At 39.7% G+C, this 22,423-nt stretch overlaps 1 protein-coding gene across 1 annotated transcript; it reads right to left on the bottom strand.

The window, feature by feature from the left end:
* Positions 1 to 3,981: 3,981 nt before the first annotated feature.
* On the bottom strand, positions 3,982 to 10,152 carry LOC121602806. Its single transcript, XM_041931572.1, has one exon. It carries the CDS (start codon positions 9,900 to 9,902, stop codon positions 4,515 to 4,517), a length of 5,388 nt encoding a protein of 1,795 aa, XP_041787506.1. The 5' UTR covers positions 9,903 to 10,152; the 3' UTR covers positions 3,982 to 4,514.
* Positions 10,153 to 22,423: the final 12,271 nt, after the last annotated feature.

Genomic DNA, 22,423 nt, shown 5'->3' on the forward strand with positions numbered 1-22,423 from the left:
CGCTTTGTATGGGGAAAATCCGCGACGCATTGAGCTGCGGAAATTATCGAATATTAGAAAAATGCCACAAATCAAGGTTGATGATTTTGAAAAACGTTATGTAAAAGCAAGTTGGTAAATGTTTTGGTTCTTTTTCAATATTTTGGGTGATAAAAAAATATGTATTGATTATTTTTAAAAATTGTTTACCTCGGGGACCAAGTTCATGAAGGGGTATAAAAGAAATAGTTATACAGTCAGTTTTACGTGAGCGCCTAACGAATTTATTCGATCGAAAAATTGTGCTGAGGCCGTATATAGATATGCGAATTTTATCCCCATGTTTGGAATTTATATATTTATTTATATACCTTCGTTGCTCACTTTTATGTTTCATTTTTTTAACAGCATTAACAACAGCTATCAAGAGGCACTACGGCAATAACTATCAAGAATTGACAAAACAATGCTAAAATGCATTCATTTTAAACGGATTTGATACATTTGTAAGAGAAGACACGAGGTTCCATAAATCAAAAGTCTGAAACATTCTGGAAAAAAATGGTTACATATTTATGTTACAGTAGTTTTTTTTGTATTACGTAACACAATGGTATCATTAACACCGATTTCGTTTAAGCTCATATAATCAAAATTAAGCCGCATTTGAACTTTGTTCAACTGTAAGTAAACATTTGACGTCCATCTGAAATTCTGAATGTCTGACTGAATTTATTTCAAACGTAACAAAACAATTGAAACCAATAGCTTTATGCACTTGCTTCATAGAGTCAAGCATTTATTTGTGCCTTGATTTACGGAAATAGGGTCCCTTCACGATTCTAGTCAGTTTTTTGTATGGAGTTTGACAGTTGGAGGCTGAAATCATGTAAATACCTCAGACAAAACCACACACAAAACTAGCCTGCAATTTTCAGTCTAGATTATTCTAGCCTCAAAGCTAGAATTAGATTCGAGTACCTGCTCGAAAAATAGCAAAACAAGGTGGTGTTTACATTTATCCCAAAGTGAATTAAAGAGATCATGGTATCCAGAATCAAAGCGTATGTAGTCCAGGTGGTCTCATAGCATGTTTTTTATAACCAAATTTTTGACAGGATGGGTGAAAACTTTTGTTCAAACAAGCTTTCTGGAGGCTTGACGAATACACAAAACATTCTTAAAATCTTCATTTAGAAACAGATGCGATAAAAATCAGCCTTTTAAATTGATACACCTTGGGATAAGCCCACCTGTATATTGTACCGACTTAGATAGCTGCTCGAAAACTGCTATACAATGCAAACAGCTGACAGACTGAAATTTCAGCTTACGATCTTAAAACAGAAAGGACCCCATACTTAGAATGTAATTGCCAATAATTTATCTCGACATGTGTTCAAGCCCCGAATGGACCGAACCGCCATATGTATACTAAGTTTTATACTGAAACGGTTCAGTAATAGAATATTTTACTGGTAAAATAATTTACTGAATGCATTTCAGTAATACGTATTTTACTGAAAATCTGTAAAATAAGTGTCAAATTAGTCGTTTCATTGGATATCAGTAAAACAAATGACTGAAAATGCAGCAATTCATTCTGTCAAATCGACCTGACAGTCAGAACAACAAAACAAAACAATGCGGTGCCCACTTGCTCGTGATGTGCAAAAAGTTGATTTGGTGGGCGCTTAAAGACACCCTGTTAAAATTTCAGGTGAGATTTCGGCTTACGGGATTAATTTCAAACAATTGGCAACCGTGTTGGTTTGTAGCGTCTTTACTACAATCCAATGTGCTTACTAAAATTTCGTGGTGTCTGTGGGCGCTTTCTGAACCAGCTACACTAGTTACGCCAAACACGGTATAAAAACTGTATCAAACAACAACAAAATATGTGTGAACATGAAATGAGGGGCTGGTAATCTCTGCGCATCAATTAAAAAAACTCTATTTATTAGAAATATTTCGTCACTTTTTAATCGCTACCAATTACGGAAAAATCAGTAATATGAGAATGGCTGTGATTCAGTAAACGAGCTGTGATTTTGGTGAGCACCGAAAATTACTGAATGATTCAGTAAACATTCTTTTTACTGAAAGGATTACTGAATGTAGAACTTATTGTAAACCACACTATCAGCTATAGACACATTGTAACGCACTTCGGAAAGCCAAATCACACTGTTACACATTCATTACACATGAACACATTCATTATATTACATCAGCAAATCAATCCACACTAGTAATGAGAATAGTTGCGAAGATCGAGGAACGGAACGAACCTGCCAATCTGGAGAAAAAGAACGCAACGCGGAACTCAGGTTCAAGATGAACGGCCATGGTTACGCTCTTTTCAGTTGCTCACTTTATGTATGGTTAACTTAAAAGCATTCATTGAATATTTTGTATTATATTTTTTGTGCAGTAATCGCACAGTTTAAATTAAAACAAAGCTTAATAATAGTTTACTGAATGTGTAAAACCATTCTTCTACTAAAATATACCCGCTTAACTCAAGTAGCCCGCTATACAGTTCTTTTTTCATTAAAAGCTTAAGGAATTTTGCTTGTTTTTACTAAAATTAATCATTATTCCCTTTTTATACTTCTAAATAAAGAAGTAAATCAGAAATTTGTTGCAACGCGTATAAAATTTTGATGCAAAATCATAAAGCTTACAAGTTTAATCGGTTTTTTAAATTTCGTATGGATTAAATTACACTACACTGATTGAATTAATATTTCTTAATAGAAGCAGATAGCATCGAATAACATTGGTTTATTTAAAATACATAGACTGTTAAGTTGTTTCTGTAGAGTTGACATTATACTGTACGGTGAACTACCCGTGTGAAAGTGTACTGTAGTGCACTTTAATTGTCCATAAGAATAGCGCTGTTTCACGGGGCGATAAACGGCGTTAAAGAAATTATTGCGGAAGGATAAACATGTCATGCACCCTCAATATTTAGTTGCACAAAGAAGATCTGAGGTAAAAATTCAAACGAGTTCATTGGAGATGCATGCGCAACGAAGCAGCTTAGCACCAGACACATAGCAATACATTGACTACCACAATCCAGTCAAAATAACGCACCTATACTGATAACATCAATATGGCAGAAGAGAAACATTTCATTCATGCGTTTACCGCTAGTGCAGGATTGTCTCTTTAAATTTTGGCGATTAGCTTCCCACCAATCACAAATCTCTATCCTGGCTTCACGGCTCAGGTGTTGTACCGTTATCTCTTTGACTGAGAGAGTATGGCTTGCGCTGTTATCACTCACATACACAGAATGTGTGTGTGTGTCCATACTAGAGAGAAGCAAAAGAGAACGCCGTTCTTTACCGGAACGAAAAGAACGCTGAGAGAAACAGGTTCAGATTTCACTTGCTTCCTTTGTACGTAGCAAATCGGCACATCGTACGAAAGAGAGCAGATGATCGTGCGTTCCAGACTGGAACGAAAATAACGCTGATAGAAACAGGTTTAAATTGAACCGGCAAACCGGCTCATCAATACAAAGAGAGTAGAATGTCGTGCGTTCTAGGCCGGATCGCAATAAGCACTGAGAGCAACCGGCCCAGCACAGATCGCCGAGAACGCTGAGAGCAGCCGGTTTAGATCGGATCGATAAGATCGTTGATAAAAGTTGGTTCAGGTCGGATCGCAAAGAACGGTAAGAGCAACAGGTTCAGTTTGAACCTGTTTGGGTAAAAAATAAGGATCGCGCTCCGGATGCTTGCATGCTGGAACGGATCGCACCTGGCAGGTTCGGAACACAACGCGCATCACTAATCCACACCATAGCAACATACCCAGACCATATCGTCCATAGAAACAACCATTGAGACACATTTATCGAAAACAACCGAAACGCGCAACATAGGTAATTCAAGCGTTACTGCAGCAAATTGGACAAACAAAGAACGCATAGCAACTTATTGATAAAAGCGCAGTGTAGGCAAAGATCGACGAACGCACCCGTACTTTGGCTAGAACAGTTTATACTTTCGGTAAACACTAAAAGCGCAGCATAGGCACATAATGACAAACACCTCACTCCGTATAAATACAATGTATAAATTGCACCTCATATCAATAACCTTTAATTAGGTCTGTAGGGGGTTTTGGGGTTAGATGTGATATGCACTTTTAATTGTCCGAACACTATATATGTTTGTAAGATGTTGTTAATTCACAAGTTTATTTCACTTTAGAACAGATTGGTCAGAACGCGACTTTTTGGGTCTGAGGTCAAAATGCGACCTGTTGGTATGGGGATCAGAACGCTACTTGTTGGAACGGGGATCAGAACGCTACTGATCGGGTCAGAGTTCAGAACGCGACTGATTAAGCTGATAAGAATTCTCTCGGTCAGCGCGTTGCGCTCTCTCGTCGAGCAGCGCACGGCGACACGATTAAGTTCCCTCTCTCTCTCCTTCTCTCTCTCTCGCGCGCACGTATGCTAAACGGAATACGATTTCCTCAACATCCTCCCCCCCGTTGAATCACCAAGAGATTCAACACTCCTCTGAAGTAGTCTGTCTGATTGGAAGGACGCAAAGCTTAGAGATAGTCCTTTTGAATTCACCATCCTTAGTTCTAACAAAAACTACTCGGACGTTTCCATCCGCTCCTTTCACGATGTCCGTTACTCGCCCTAAACACCATTTACGCGGGGGAAGATTATCTTCCTTCACCAAAACCATAGTGCCCAGGGTGATGTTATCTCGCTGTTTAGTCCACTTGGTCTTAGGATGAAGGCCCGATAGGTAGTCCGATGACCATCGATTCCACAAGCGGCGCAGAAACTCTTGAACCTGCTCGTAACGGTCCAGTCGGTTGATAGGTCTCGACTCGTAAGATGGTTCCGCAAGTCCCACGATAGAGCGGTGTATTAGGAAATGTGCCGGGGTCAGAGCTTCATAGTCGTTCGGGTCAGAAGACATCGGGGTAAGCGGCCTAGAATTCAAACAAGCTTCGATTTGGGTTAGCAAGGTAGTAAATTCTTCGTAAGTAAGAATGGCGTTTCCGATGGTGGGTTTGAGATGAGCCTTAAATGACTTTACAGCGGCTTCCCACAATCCGCCGAAATTGGGGGAACGCGGAGGTATGAATTTGAATTCGATACTGTCGTTGGCACATGATTTGATAACGGTCTGTTGAAACTGCTGAGTTTGAAATTGTTTTGCTAATTGTGCCACTTCTCGAGAAGCTCCAATGAAGTTTTTCGCGTTGTCACACTCGATCAGCTGTGGTCGACCACGTCGTGACACGAAACGTCGAAGGGCGGCCAGGAAGGCGTTGGTAGAGAGATCTGCAACCATCTCTATATGTACTGCTTTTACGACCAGACAAACGAAGATAGCTACATAGCCCTTGACTGGTTGAGCTTTTCGATTAGGATATTTGTAGAAAATAGGACCACATAAGTCCACTCCAGTCCGTAAGAAGGGTAAGGTTGGTGTGACACGTTCTCGCGGCAGGTCTCCCATGAGCTGTTCCAGCGTTGTTGGTCGATTTCGAAAACAGCTCACACAGGAATGAACTACTCGGCGAGCCAGGTTCCTTGCTCGAAGCGGCCAGAATTTCTCCCTTAGAAGAGAAATTAGTAATGTTGCTCCGGCATGTTGGTAACAAAAATGGTAATGATTAGCAATCAACATTGAAAGAGGATGCCCAGCTGGCAAAATCAGAGGATGTTTCCGGGACGGAGACACATCAGCATGACGAAGTCTCCCGCCAACATACAGTAAATCATCGTCCAGGTATGGGGTAAGCGATTTCAGACGGGAATTAGAATCAACTTGGCCAGATTTTTGCAGACTTAAAAATTCGGCACCAAAAACTTCTTTTTGAGCCATTCGTACAAGACATTTGGTTGCCTCTTGAAGTTCTTGTAGAGTGAGGTACGGGTAAAGACGTTTATCTTTGTTAGCTGGTTTGATGTTGTACAGGAAACGACGTATCCATGCAACACGTTGCTGCAGTTTGGGGTAAGATGAGTACAACAAAAATATGGGATTCGTTTCGATGGTCTGGTTAAGTAGTACGGTTCGTTCTTCTAGCACTTCACTGCTAGTTTGATGATCAGGTAAATGTTGCTGAATCGGCCAAAACTCTGATGACTTAGTCAACCAGTCAGGACCCTGCCACCACGATTGACAGCATGCCAGTTGATCAGGATTCGCTCCACGAGATATAAAATCTGCGGGATTTTGTACGCCAGGAACATGGTGCCAGTTATCAGAAGTCAGGTGTTGAATGTCAGATACACGGTTTGCTATGAAGTTCTTCCAGCGTGATGATGGCGACGACAACCAGTGTAAGACGATGGTGGAATCTGACCAGAAATATGTTGTAAGATCGGCCTGTAAGGATGTACGTACCTTTTGATAAAGTTGAGCGAGCAAATGAGCAGCACACAACTCCAATCTGGGCAAACTTAACTTTCGCTCCTTCTTTGAGTTTCCTATGGGTGCCACACGTGATTTGGAAACAAGTAAGTTAGATGATATGTTTCCGGACTGATCTACTGTACGAACATAAACGCATGCTCCATAGGCCTTTTCGGACGCGTCGCAAAAGCCATGAAGCTCTACGCATACGGGTTTGGATGTAGACATCACCCATCGAGGAATAGTAAGATCATGCAGTTGCGCCAGATTGTCACGGATGAACAACCATCGTTGCTCAAATACATTAGATAATGGTTCGTCCCAACTGATCTGTTCCTTCCACAGATCCTGCAAAAAGAGTTTAGCTAGCAAGATTAGGGGTCCGACCAATCCCAATGGGTCGAATAAGCGTGATGTATCTGATAGTACGGTACGTTTCGTGATAAGGTTGTGATCAGGCCATTTAGGTGCATCGATGATGAATTTGTCGCTCGTGGTATCCCATTTCAAACCGAGAGTTTTTATGGGTTTTGATGATTCGTCAAGCTGTAGGATGGATCTTTCGTCTTTAAGCTGTTTAGGAATATTTGCGAGAAGTTCTGTGGCGTTAGACGCCCATTTGTGTAGACGAAAGCCAGCTGAATCGAGCAACGAAATTAGTTGACTGCAGAGTAAATTACCATGTTCGAGATCGTTTACTCCTGTCAACAGATCGTCCATGTAAAAGTCTCTGTTGAGCACTTTTGAAGCAACAGGGTGTGTATTTTCACTTTCTTTTGCAAGTTGGGTTAAGCATCGGGTCGCTAGATAAGGTGCAGCTGAAGTACCATAAGTAACTGTTTTCAGTTGAAATATTTGTACCGGTTTATCTGTATCTGATTTCCAAACTATGCGCTGTAACGGACGGTCTGATTCGTGGACTAATATTTGCCGATACATTTTTTCTATGTCGGCTACCAACGCATATTTCGACATACGGAATCTTAGAATGATTGTGATTAGATCGTCCTGCACTACCGGTCCTACCATTAACGCATCGTTTAATGATACACCTGTATCAGAACGACAAGAAGCGTCAAAAACTACACGCAGTTTTGTGGTTAAGCTGTCTGAACGAAGTACACCATGATGAGGTAAGAAATAGGACGGTTCGGTTTCGGTTTGAAATATTTGTTCCATATGACCTAGGTTCAAATATTCTGTTAAGAAAGCACTGTATGCTACCTTCAATTCAGGTTGTTTAATAAATTTGTTGTTCAGTTGGTCAAGTCGCTTCATCGCGGTATGGTAAGAGTTTCCCAACTGGGTAAGTACGTTCGGTTTTATGGGTAAGCGAACAACAAATCTGCCATTTGAATCGCGTTTGTATGTATTGATAAAATGTTCTTCGCATGTCGTTTCTTCTACCGACATACCTTTTTTGCTTTGACATGATTCGAGCTCCCAAAATCTTGCCACTTGCTCTTCAATGCTACAAGCATGAAAAGCATTCGAGGTTTGTGCGTAAGGCGTATGATCAATTGGTGGGTGTCCAGCAACCACCCAGCCAAGGCAAGTATTCTGCAATACGGTTTTGCTGTTTGGAAGTTTAATTAAGCCTTCTTGTATGATGTCATAAAACAAATCGATACCGATAAGCATATCTATTTGTCCAGGTTGGTAAAAGGTTGGGTCAGCAAGTTCGATATTTGATGGCAATTCCCATGAGGAAATGTCTATGGGACTGCTAGGAAGCTCACGAGTTATTTCCGGAAGTATATGACATTTTACGATTGCCTTGAAATCTTTGTGCCGTGATTGAATGTCTAAATTTGCGTAACTTTGCGACACCAGGTTAGTTTTGCCGATTCCGCCAATGCGATGCATTTCGCGATGTTTTTGCAAGCGAAGACGATGTATCAATCGTTCAGTTACAATATTCAATTGCGCACCGGAATCGAGCAATATGCGTACAGGTAAGGGTTTACCGACTGAGTTAGAGACAGAAACTATCGCTGTTTGAAGTAATATTTGTGCTTGTTTCGGTATGATTTGGGTTGGCTGCGTTATCATCGATACGTGAGAATAAGAAGTGGACGGTTCAGGGTTTAATTGTGTGCGATCAGAATGTGAAACCGACGTGTGTGGTTCTTGTGTTCGTGGAACAGTAACAGAAGGAGATGGGGCTGGCTGCGAAACATTTTCCGCGTGCAGCATTGTATGATGTTTCAATCCACAAACCCGGCAAGAACTCGAACTGCATTGGTTCAGTCGATGATTTGAAGAAAAACAGTTGAAACACAAGGCTTTGTTTTTTACCAATTCTTTTCGTTTCGAAACTGGCATTTGTCTGAAGACGGGACAAAGAAATGGCGAATGCTTAGTTTGAGAACAAAACACACACTTGTTCAAGTCGAGTGTTGCTGCGTGAACGGTTTGCACTTTTCGGCCGAAATCTCTGGCATGTTCTTTTGATCGATTTGTGTCAATTGGTTTGAGCGAGACAGATAGCTTGTTTACGGATTGCAACGTACGACAATGATTTCGAAGAAATTCGACCAGCTCGCTGTACAATGGTATGGTTTTGTTGCTGCGCGTTAACTCCCACTGTCGCAGCGTGGTAGGATCAAGAAGAGAGGTAAGACGAAAAACGAGAAGGGTACTCCAGTGCTCCGTTTTTTCTCCCTCGCTTTGCAACAGGCGCAGATTTCGTTCGAATTCGTTAACAATACTGTTGAGCGTTTCGGCACACTCCTTTTTGGAGGCGGGAATCTCGAACAGCGCATCGCAATATGCTTTGATAAGAAGATATTTGTTTTCGTATCGATCGGTAAGAAGTTTCCAGGCAACGGCGTAGTTAGCGGATGTGATCGGAATGTTTTCTATTGTTCGTTTTGCTTCCTTTGTTACGGTGGTCAGCAAATATGATAGTTTGTCGCTATCGGACAACTGGTCTGATGAATCGATCATGGAACAAAATGCGTCACGAAAAGGTGGCCAATCTCGAATGGTTCCATCAAAACTGGGCAATTTTAGTTCGGGAAGTTTTACACGGTTTGATTTAACGCATGGCTTTTCTCGATCGGGATCACTTTTTGTTAATTGAATGTTAGGAGTAAGAGCCAACATACCTTGTTGTATGTTTACCTTCAGATCAAAAATCCTGTCATCGAAACTGCTATAGCGCTCTTCTGCCAGCTTGTACTTAGTTTCATCAGTTTCTTCAAATAACACAGAAAACACGGCTGCTGCTTCGGAAGAAAGTTCGTTTAGTCTTACCGCAATCAGCTTGAGTGCCGCAACGTCCGTTTTCCTCTGGTTGTAGTTGGCCTCCATGCGATCTAACTGCCGAAATAGGTGGATCAATTGGCGTTCAGCCCTTGCGATGTCATCGAGGAGAGGGAACACATCTGAAACGCTGTCCTCGTTCTGGTTTGCTCCGTTCGCGTCTGGCGCCCTTGACGGTTCAGGCAAAGCCTCCTGCTCCCTTGACGGTCCAGACACAGCCGCCGGCGAACGAATTAGCGACATTTTAACTGGTTAGATAAGCACTTGTAATGTTTGTTAAACGTTCACTTTTTTGTCACTTTTACGGGTTTGTTGGAAACTTCACTTTTTTACACCTTTTAGTTCGCTTTCACACGGTCAGGGTTCGATTAACGTTTAAGAAAGACACACACTTTCTTGATCAGGGGTTAGATTATGTTTGTCACAACACTTCTGGGTTAGTGGTATGAACACGTTTCATAAAACACTTCCGTCACGTTTTGGGTTAGCGGTATGAATATGTTCGATAAACACTTCCGTCACTTTCTGGGTTAGCGGTATGAATATGTTCGATACGATCACTGGTATGGGTAAGATGCAACACTTCTGATGCAATACTTTTTCAAGCGGTAAGAGGTAAGCGGTCAGGGGTAAGCGGTACGCGATCAAAAGTAAGCGGTATGAATAGGCGTTCTGCCGTTAGCGGTTCGCGATCTGCGGTAAGCGGTAAGCGGTACGAGGTCAGAAGTAAGCGGTAAGAGAATGCGTTTTGGGGTAAGCGGTCGGCGTGCTACCGTTAGCGGTAAGCGGTTCGCGTTCAACGATAAGCGCACTACGGTAAGCGGTTCGTGGTCAGCGGTAAGAGTAAGAAGAAGTGTCACATTCGGATCTAAGAACCACAAAATGTGACACATTCGGATCGAAGGACCAAAATTTTTATGTAGGGGGTTTTGGGGTTAGATGTGATATGCACTTTTAATTGTCCGAACACTATATATGTTTGTAAGATGTTGTTAATTCACAAGTTTATTTCACTTTAGAACAGATTGGTCAGAACGCGACTTTTTGGGTCTGAGGTCAAAATGCGACCTGTTGGTATGGGGATCAGAACGCTACTTGTTGGAACGGGGATCAGAACGCTACTGATCGGGTCAGAGTTCAGAACGCGACTGATTAAGCTGATAAGAATTCTCTCGGTCAGCGCGTTGCGCTCTCTCGTCGAGCAGCGCACGGCGACACGATTAAGTTCCCTCTCTCTCTCCTTCTCTCTCTCTCGCGCGCACGTATGCTAAACGGAATACGATTTCCTCAACAAGGTCAAAAACACATTCCAAAACCAATATCTCGAAACCCATTGAGTATAAATAAAACCAATTCCGACCGTGGCAAGTCAGATTCGTTCGGACTGTCAGGATAGGACTATGCCCATCCAACATCTATCGACTTCTCATTTAAAGAGTTTAGTTATGTCCCCCTACCCAAGGTAAGGCCTCTAAATTCCAACATTTTCAGTAAGGGAATCCTCCTAAAGGTTTCTATAATCGCCTGGACGATCAAGTGTCGAAAAGTCCGCTTCGAACAAAGTGTTATTCTACCTCGATACATGCCAGCGAAGCACTGACCTACCGCGATGGTACGCGTTGATCACGTTGATTGTACATACGTACATACGCTCATCACATTACATGGCGACCGAAACTATCTTCCGAACTTACTACATCATGTTGTAATAAATAATAGTCATATTTTGAAAATCAATGTGTCGTTGAAAATATTTTTGTACATACTTTTATGCTATTTCTTAATTAGTATAATCGTCAAGTACCATGGGACCGCCACATATAGACATAGCAAATAGAATGAAGAAAAAATGCAATAGTATGAATCGATTTTCATTCCGGCGTTTTTATGGCCGTTCTCCACTGTACAGTGGTACGATAACCCTAAACGTAGCTAGTAGTAAAACGTATAGAAAGTGCTATATATTGGGTATCGTGACGGCCTACGAACTTAGAGAGGTACTTAATAACTCCTGCTACATGACATTTTTAAAGTACTGTAGGGGAAGTGGGAGTAGTTTCGGCACCTTAAGATTCACTCCTGATTGATTTTTTTTTATTCATTATGTAGCATGATAGCACCTAGATTACGGAATGAGTGGTTTGAATTACTTAAAAAAATTACCTTGCAGCCAGTATCTTTGAGTAATCTTCTTTTTCTCATAAATGGAAGGGTGTTAAATTTTATTTTCTCTGCTCGAACTCGAAAGCCAAAAATCAAACATCGGTCATTTACCGTACGGCACCGAGCACAATAGCGTATCTCGAGTTTTCGCGTATAGCGGATTCCTTTAGAAAAATAGTTTACACTCGAGGGTCGAGGGTTGAAAAGATCGCCAAAGAGTTTTACATTAAAGTTTTTTGTTGTAAAACAGGTATCTTTTGTACAAATTTAATTTTGCATTCATTTTGCTTCAAGAATATTAAGGAAATTCAAAAAGAGCATACAATATTTCAAAGAACTAAAATATTTGCAAAAAACACATGGAGCTGTCAAATTTAGTGGAATCACGTACTGCGAATTCGCGTATATCGAGTATCGCGTACTGCCGATATATCCCAATTATAAATGCTGTACATAATTTGTGTCGGAGTTAGGCAGACATTCTATGACATTCTATGCTTCTAAGGTATTTTTAATTGAGCGTTTGCTCAGCTCGATCTATACGTACATAGTTATGGAACATCTGTAGAAAATATATGCAAATGCAAATTACGATATAAATATAATGTTAACATACTACAAATCAGCATTAAACTACTACCAAATGTTGTGTTGATTTACCTCCTTTGGCCACATTAGTTTTGGTGACATGTTATACTATATAGTTTAACATAAAAAAACTACGCTTTTTGATATAGAACTAGTCAATAGTGTTTATAAAACAATACTATTAACACGGAAACTGTTGAATACACATCGCAATTCTATAAGTCTCAGAAGTAAAATTTACACCGGCTGTCAATCAGAAGCACCATGTGTTTGTTTTGTTGTTTATTTAGACATAAAGTCACCATTTTATTAAGTTCTATAATACTAAAACGGCGAGGTTTCGGTCTTACCTACAGTGTCGAACCAACCCTGACTTCCCCTACTGGTCTCTTAAACCCCTTTTGACCCCGTTTCGTATTATAAGAATACTTCATTTGAGTAGCGAAAAATGATAATAAACAGAAAAAAAGTTTCCCTTCATGCTGCACCAGGCCACATCGCCGTAAAATCTTGCTCTTAACACTCCATTGAAAGAAAAAATAATAATATCCTGGGAAACAATCTACCAAAGGTAGCATTAGGCCGTAGGCTCAATACGTTTAAATTTACATTACCCTTTAAAAAATAATATAAGGGGTAATATAAGGCGATATACTGAATGAAATAATTCAAAATATACAACGATGGATTGGTACACTATGAATAGAGAATAGAAATAGAAGTAGGGAAAGCAGTTTATTACGGGCAATAATTTGTTATATGTTATTCATATTCATAATTTATAACTCTTGAGCTATTCAGTAATATTTTATGCTGAGGAACGATTTTGATGTAGTTAGGAAAAACGAGTTAAACACAGCTCATATATATGATTCTAAAACTTTAAATTACAAATATTATCCCATTTCTAAGTAAATAATACACGCGGTCAAACATAAACCTTTATGACCTATTAGTAGCCTAGACATAAAGTAATAATAATAATAATAATAATAATAATAATAATAATAATAATAATAATAATAATTAATATTATTATTATTATTATTTAATATTATTATTTATTTAATCTTCAACGGGCCGTATGGCCTAATAATATTAATAATAATAATAATAATAATAATAATAATAATAATAATAATAATAATAATAATAATAATAATAATAATAATAATAATAATAATAATAATAATAATAATAATAATACTAAAAATAATGATAATAATAATAATAATAATAATAATAATAATAATAATAATAATAATAGAACCAACAGCCATGTAAACATTATAATCTTTTACGTATTTCATTGAACCATGGTCCAGCATCAACTGGTTACAATCATATGAACATTTTGGAATGCATTGATTTTTGTCTAACTTGAGCAATTAAAACAGTTGAGTAATATTATTTAACTGATAACAACAATCATGAGTACATTGCCAACATGAAACTAAAATTCAGATTTTAATTACTCACCGGTAAATGGGAATCGAGCCATGTATTGATGATATCTGCTGTTATGGGATCCGGTGACGGATGTAGTGTAGACGATTGTTGTTGGAGAGCCATGGCAAGAGACTGAGCTGCTGCCAATATTGATGTGGATCGAATTCCGTGTTGTAAACCACCATTCGATGAGGAGTTATTTCCTGCATCATCAGGCGATGAAATGTAGTCTGTATCACCTGGAAAACATATTTTAGATAACTTGGGGTTGTGGACTCTAGAGAAATTCTTTCTTTGTATAGAAAGTTTCTATAGTACTAAAACAACTATAACAAAAAAATGGATGGAAAAAACATACTGCGGCACATTCATTCATTTATGATTGTTATTTTCATCAGGGGAAGGTAGGTAAAGATGAACACTTTAGAGAAGATTAAAAAAAATCTATAGATATATGAATACATTGATCATGAAAATATACATATCTTATGTTACATTCATATATTATCAGAAAATGTATTGAAACTTTTAACATTTTACCAAATTTTAAGTTTCTTCAACAATGTAGAAAACGTTGAAAAATTAAGAGGTTTACTGTTAAGAGTTTTAAGAGGCTGAAATATTTCACGCCTAAATGTATGAACCAAGGACTGTATAGGAACGAGGTCAAGTATTAGCCAAAATCGGCCATCTCGGAAGCAATTTGACAGCAAAAAGCCCTGGAGAGCTTATCTAACCCCTAAACTATTGTTATTAAAAGAGGCATCAATACATTTGGTGTAACATTCAATAACCAATTTACAATTTTCTTGTGATGACCAGACCGATTTATCATTTTTATCACAATTAAAATTTGAATCCAAAGGGCTCTTAGGCCGAGAATACACGGACCGGAATTATGCGGTCACGGAATTCCGCCTGCTGTCAAATCCATGTACACTATCAACGGCAACTTTTCCCAACTGGCATATCCATACAATTTTAGCAGGCGGAATTCCGCGGCCGCGAAATACAGGTTGTTCGGGATAAATTTGACACCTGGCCTTTGGGTATACAGGGTGTTCGAGATAAATTTGACAGTTTCTGAGGGAATAGGAAAGGAATTTTTATCAAATTTATGTTAAATATTAAAAAGATTTTTTTTTCTACAAATTTTAGCTAACCATGTTTGCCACATTTTCTGTTCGAAGTACCCCCCCACCCCTCCGCGTCGATGGCCGCCTGCACCCGCTTCCGGAACCGCGCGCCAGCCCGGACAACCATGTTCCTGGGGATGGCCGCAAACACAGCCTTTATTCTGGCCACCAGCTTCGCTTTGGTATTGCAGGACGCCATGTTGATGTCCCGCTCAACTGTGCCCCACACAAAGTAATCCATAGGATTAAGGTCAGGGGAGCTGGGTGGCCAAACGTCGGTGCTGGTGTATCGGTCGAAATTGGCAGTGAGCCATTGGCGTGTTTTTAAGGCCGTATGGCATGGTGCCGATTCCTGCTGCCAAACGTACGGCCGGCCATTGGCCACCGTCTCAATCCACGGCTTCACCACGATACGACGCGTACCGCAGGTCCTCATTTAACGCCACCTTGACGATGCTCGGGGCCACGATGATATATACCCAAAGGCCAGGTGTCAAATTTATCCCGAACACCCTGTATATCTCAGGGTTGAGTTGACGTATCGAAATGATTAATATGTCATTCGATTGCTAAAAGTTGTGCGAACAAGTGTAAAAAATGTCTAACTCCGTAAATATGTGGAACCCGTCCGAATTGCACAAGCGCGTAACGTGTGTTATGATGGTTCGTGCCGGTCATACGAATGCCGAAATTCGGAAGGCGGCGATGTGTTCGCTGAACACCGTAAAAACAATACGCGTACAGCTCGAGGAGTGTGGTGAAGACGTGGATAGTATTATTATTAGTATTATTAGTCGGATTGTGTGCGGACCGACGCGTTCCTGGCCGGATTGCAGCAGCGAGCGACGGCCGATTCCGGCGTCGGCATCCGGGCCCCGGCGCGAGACGTTGGCGTGGCCCCGAGCATCGTCAAGGTGGCGTTAAATGAGGACCTGCGGTACGCGTCGTACCGTGGTGAAGCCGTGGATTGAGACGGTGGCCAATGGGCGGCCGTACGTTTGGCAGCAGGATTCTGCACCATGCCATACGGCCTTAAAAACACGCCAATGGCTCACTGCCAATTTCGACCGATACACCAGCACCGACGTTTGGCCACCCAGCTCCCCTGACCTTAATCCTATGGATTACTTTGTGTGGGGCACAGTTGAGCGGGACATCAACATGGCGTCCTGCAATACCAAAGCGAAGCTGGTGGCCAGAATAAAGGCTGTGTTTGCGGCCATCCCCAGGAACATGGTTGTCCGGGCTGGCGCGCGGTTCCGGAAGCGGGTGCAGGCGGCCATCGACGCGGAGGGGGGGTACTTCGAATAAAAAATGCGGCAAACATGGTTAGCTAAAATTTGTAGAAAAAAAATCTTTTTAATATTTAACATAAATTTGATAAAAATCCTTTCCTATTCCTCAGAAACTGTCAAATTTATCTCGAACACCCTGTAGAATCGAACATCAACAAATCCACAACGCATACATCAACAAATGAGAATTGAGAATCGAATCCCCTCCTGTCATTTCGTTTTCATTTTTATACAGCATGGCTGTCAAATTGTTTGGGATAACCCCACCTGTATAATAAACCCACTTTGGTCCTTGGTATGAACTAGTGTTGCGTAAAGTCCGACCGGAGCCGTCTAGAATCGCCCGGAGTCGCCCGGAGTCGGTGTCGTCCGGAGTCGGAGTCTTCTAAAGTCGTCCGGATTCGTCTGGGGTCATCCGGAGTCGGATACGCCTGGAGTCGTCCGGAGTCGTTCGGAGTCGCCTGGAGTTGGAGTTGTGCGGAGTCGCCTAGAGTCGTTCGAAGTCGTTCGGAGTCGTTTGAAATCCAGAATCGGCTGCAGACGGTGTCATCCGGAGTCGTCTGGATTTGGCCGAGGTCGGCTTGAATAGGAAGTACACGTGGAAAGTGAAAGACAAAAAAACACAACGAAAGGAAATGTCTGATCACAGGCACATTAAACCACACGGCTTCTGTTGACTACGGACGATTCCGACTCCAAACGACTACGGACGACTCCGGACGACTCCGGACGCCTCCGGACGACTCCGGACGCCTCCGGACGACTCTTTACGACTCCGAACGACTCCGAACAACTCCACGACTCCGACAACCCAGACGACTCCGAACGACTCCGAGGGACTCCGGGGACTCCGGGCGACTCCGGGCGACTCCGGGCGACTCCGGGCGATTCCAGACGACTCAAGACGGCTCCAGATGACTCCGACTCCGGGCGGATCTAGTGGTTTCATTTTGCCGGAGTCGGAATCGGACTCACAATAATCGGAGTCGGATCGGAGTCGTGAGTGTGCTCCATACAACACATCACTAGTATGAACCCAGCAGTCATGCGGTATGATGCGTTGACGTTAGATGAAATGCGAAACTTTTCCCGCCCCTATACATGTCGTGAAAATATTCGCCGTGAAACATATTGTTTTTGTATGGACCAGTCATCGAATATCATCGAATGCCATCGAATTGGCTTCACGCTTCACAGCGCGACGCTATAATGTCTGGTTGCACGGAAACACATCGTTGAATCTAACCGTGCTACCAGACATATAAAAATAATTTCACGCCGTGAAACGTTAAAAAATGTCATGAAATTATTTGCTGTGAATCACATTGGTTTGAGTCCATTCATTGGTCGAATATCATCGAATGTCATCGAATTTGGTTTCACGCATTAAGGCCTTATTAGACGGAGGAAAATACTGTCATTCGATTTTGGAATCTATCCTTCAAACAGGGTTTGACAGATAGATGCCAGTCGGAACATCGGAATTCGGCATGCTCAATTCCGATTTGCTCCAGAGTAGATTTTTACTGTCAATGTCGATAGAGCGTATTGAATTTCTTGATAATGATGTATAAAAACAACAAAAATGGGAAAATAACGAATGATCCTTTCGTGTATGCCAAGAAAATCAATACATTAAATAATAAATGATAAAGATAACAGAACAATTCCCTTGCACGTACGAGAAACACGTGCAAATCCCCTTATTACACGTACGAGAGGCATTTTTGTGCCAAAGCCTGAGTTTGACAGGTAAATGCCAATCGAGAAATGACAGTATTTTCTTCCGTCTAATAAGGCCTTTACAGCGCGACACTATTTCTCGGAATGTCTGGTTGCAGGGTAAGGCATTAATGATAATCGGACACAAAAGTCGCTGCCAGACACCAAAAAACCACCGTAACGAAAAAAATTACAGATGAATGGAACGCATTGTAACGCTCCTTTTTTCGATTCACCGATCATCCACCCGTCGACGAGCGAAATGTAAACGAAATTGCTGTTAACATGCTTTCACAGTGCAAAACAGCAATTATCATAAATTAAACATCAATATTCGTGATATTTTCACCAAAATTGAGGAAACAAAACTAACTTTTTGTTTGTTTACAATAACAAGCGTTATTTTTCGGTTGTCAAACATTTTCGTTAGGGTGTTTTTTTTTTTGTGTGTGTTTGGAAGCAGCCTAACAGCTGACGTTGCTCCAGCTTATAAATTACAGTTTAGGACTTACTATTACGAAATTACTTAAGTTGCAAGTTAGGTGAACTTGTTTAAAAAATGGTCGTTTGTGTCATCAAAATTCAATTTTTTTGTTTCTAATCCCAAAGAATCTCTTTTCTATTCCTGAATGATGTCATATCATTGCTTTTTCTTTTTGTTGATTATACCGAACAAATGTCCCAAAACAAGGTGTAAGTCAAAAAAGTCGTAAGTCGAACATCTATCAATTTAAAGTTAAAATCCGAAATCGAAGAATATAAATCTATGATATTATGTATTTTATTTAAACAATGTTAAAAAATGTATGAATTTTATTCCGTAAGTCGATACGATATATCGACTATAAATGAATAATATATCAATATTTAGTTCACTAATAAACTAATGTAACGGATATTACAAAATTAGCTAAGGTTTCAACTGTAAAAATCAACATAGTCGTATCTGCGAATCGTCGTAACTCAAGGGGATCGTATCTCAAGGGTCGCCTGTAGTAGACCAGTCTTGGCAAGATACAGGGTTTCGTGATGTGCCTCATCAGCATCGAGCGTCTAAAAGCAAAACACATGGCTGATATGTTGACCCATGTTCCGTTTCTCAAATATTTAAATGCTTTCTCTAGTTGCTGGATTAGTTTATGTCCGATTACCCTTACTTAAGGTTTTTGATGCCATCGGTTCATCACCAATTGATATAGGAAGTGAAATATAAACAATACATTTGGGATCTATCTACAGAGTGCCGTATTTCCCAGTTAGGTTTCGGTGTTCCTTACCACCAAAAAGTTTTTATTGCTTTCATTACCTTCTGTCACCAGTTTTTAGGTTAATAATCACGTCAACTCATTTGTCTCGCAGAAAATAATACTGCCAAAAATATAAACAATATAAATTATTAAGCTTAAAATCCGTAGTAGTCAAATTAGACCCACAAGGGTGCGGACTAGTGATGGGAATAGTTTCAATAATTGTGGAACGGAACGAACCTGCCAATCTGAAAAAAAAAACGGATCGCGGAACGCAAGTTCTTGATAACCTGCAATAGTTACGTTTTTTCTTGCTCACTTTATAAATGGATAACTTGAAAGTATCCATTATATATAGTGTAATATCTTTAATGTGTAATAATCACTCATTTTCAATTCAAATAATATTTTATTGAATGTGTAAAACTATTCAACTTCTAAAAGAAAAACGCTTAAAGTAGGTAATGAAGTAATACCTACATATACAGGTATTTGATACATAGTACATTTTTAATTAAAAGGTTAGGGCATTATTTGCCTTTAAATGCCCAATAACATTTAAAGGTCAATAACATTTAAAGGTCAAGGTCAAAAGGAAATTTAGTTGTTTTGGTTTTCAACTAAAATTCAGTTATTTTTTACTTTTTAAATTGTTAAATAAAAAAGTAAATCATATATGTTTTGCTACGCACATGCAATTTGATGCTAAATCAAAAAGTCAACAAATTAAATCGAATTATTAGAATAAGTATGATAAAATTATACTAAACTGATTGAATTGATAAATCTTAATAGAAACAAATAACATCTAACAACATCGGTATTGAAGAAATACATAGAGTATTAAACTGTTTCAGCTGGGTTATACTTTCTCGTTTTGGAACGTATATCTATATGCAAATATGCCAAAGCGGAATAGCATATCTTTTTTTTTTTTTTGTATTAACTATTCCCAAATTACTAAACCATGTCATCTCTGCTTTGATATTTGGGATATTGCGACAGCATCGTACATCGCGTATGCCTCTAGTAATATTAAAATGATGAGTGTTTGATGAATTTTTAAGGGCTCTCTACTGTCAAATGGCAAATGTCGAATGTTCTTACAAAGTCCTTGGTCCATATAGTTGTGGTAGGCGCTGTATATACATCTCATGTCACGGTGTTTGTTACCAGCAACCTCCGAAACCGCTGGATCATTTTCAACGAAACTTTGCACCACCTTATGGTGGCATTTAAATGTTCATATTAAACATAAACTAGTTGCAATTTTCAAACAAAGACCATAATTGTTGTTGTTATAGAGTACTTTAACACTTGATGCCTAGTGGTTTACACTCGACGATCGGTTACTGTGAGGATATGGGCACAGTACAATTATCCCAAGTAACAAAGCAAAGATCCTGCAAAGATCCTGTTCCTATCTATTATACAGTGAAGCACCATTTTCGGGGCTAATCGGGATCCTAACTCGCCCGGATACTCAAATAACACGGATAATGAGTCAAAGTATATTTTTTATTACAAATACCTGTTATTTTTTTGATTTTTTTTTGTTTTCTGTTTCGGTAAAACTTAATCAGTTTTTATTAATATCATGCTTTCTCAAAGAGAATATTTGAAATGTGCCAGCTATTTGTTATGACAACGTGCTCTTATAACCGTTTTTTTTCAATACCTCCTCAGCACTCATGTCACCTTTATATTGAACTGTCATTTTTAAACAGCACGGATAAACGAAGAGCCGGATAAAAGGTAACCGGATATTTGGCGCTCCATTGCATGAGATTGTATTAGAGATTAATAGAAGCTATCTATTTATTACAATAATGTAATTATTTGCATGTAAATACATCAATATATCATAAAATGTAAATTACTCTTCAAATTATGTTCTGTACCATATTATTTGTTTGATAAACTGCAATGATTTGAACACATAACAAAAAAAGAAATGTCTACTCACAGACCTATATTTAAAACTTATAATACTTAATCGTCAACTAATACTATGTTTTAGGTATTAGGAAAATTAGGTATACTGAGCTAGCTAATGTATTACATTTTGTGATGTTAATGGCTGGTATCATTGAATTCTTCCGTAGCGGGAACGTGCGGCGCTCACACGAAATCCTAGGGATGGCAACACATTTCGTGTGCCCGGTGCTACAACATCGCGGTAAAGTACTATACATCTAGTATGCCAGAAAAATTAGTTAAAATGAGTGTCGGGACGTACGCCGCCGTTACGAATGTATTCAATGACACCAGTAATTTTGCATATGATTATAGTAATTGTCAATACAGTGTTAAATTTAATTATATAAAAGTATTAAATCATAGCTTACAGCTAAAACAGCTTCTGCCACTAAATGCACTCTTGACTCCTCGTCCATCTGCCAATATGCTGCCATTTTCACTGGAGTGGAATTTGGATTATTACATGCTCGAAACCACCACAACGGGTCATAAGCGCCACGATTACTATACGCCAAGACTACAGTTTTGAGCTTCAATTATTACAATATACAGGTGGCAACTTACACTCATGGAACCGAAATGCCACTAACAGATTATCAATAGTATAACACGGGTAATATAAACCATCGAACACGAACACGTTATTTTACATTCACCACGAATGACACCAGTAACATTATCATAACAACATTAACTAAATATCATCAATCACATGATACAACTATACATTTTGTTTGGGATCGTAGGGTAGGCAACATATTTTGTTGTTTTATTGGAATTAGGTCCTATTGCATGTTTATTAATTTCACATAACTGGCAAAGTTTTTATTTTGGATCGATTTACTAAAACTTTGTAAAAAAAATACTTGGACGAGTATCGAAATCCTGTTTGGGTAAAGCATACTAATTTGATAATTGTTGTGTTGAGATTTATGTTTCATAGCTTTAATTACAACAACATCGCTGCGATTCCCCTCGCAGACCACTGGCGTATGGTGAAACGAGCTATCAGCACTGCAGTTGAACTTAAGATTGGCTGCTTACCAGATAGAGAAAAAAAACAAAAGTCTAGTATCCGAGAACCATGCAACAAGCGCTCAAATGTTATGGCATAAAAACCAAAAGATTGTGGAAAACTACAGTTGACTGAGGAAACAGCAAACCCTGCTCTTCCTTTTGAAGAG

The sequence above is a fragment of the Anopheles merus genome, unplaced genomic scaffold, assembly GCF_017562075.2.
Source record: "Anopheles merus strain MAF unplaced genomic scaffold, AmerM5.1 LNR4000636, whole genome shotgun sequence".
Lineage (NCBI taxonomy): Eukaryota > Metazoa > Arthropoda > Insecta > Diptera > Culicidae > Anopheles > Anopheles merus.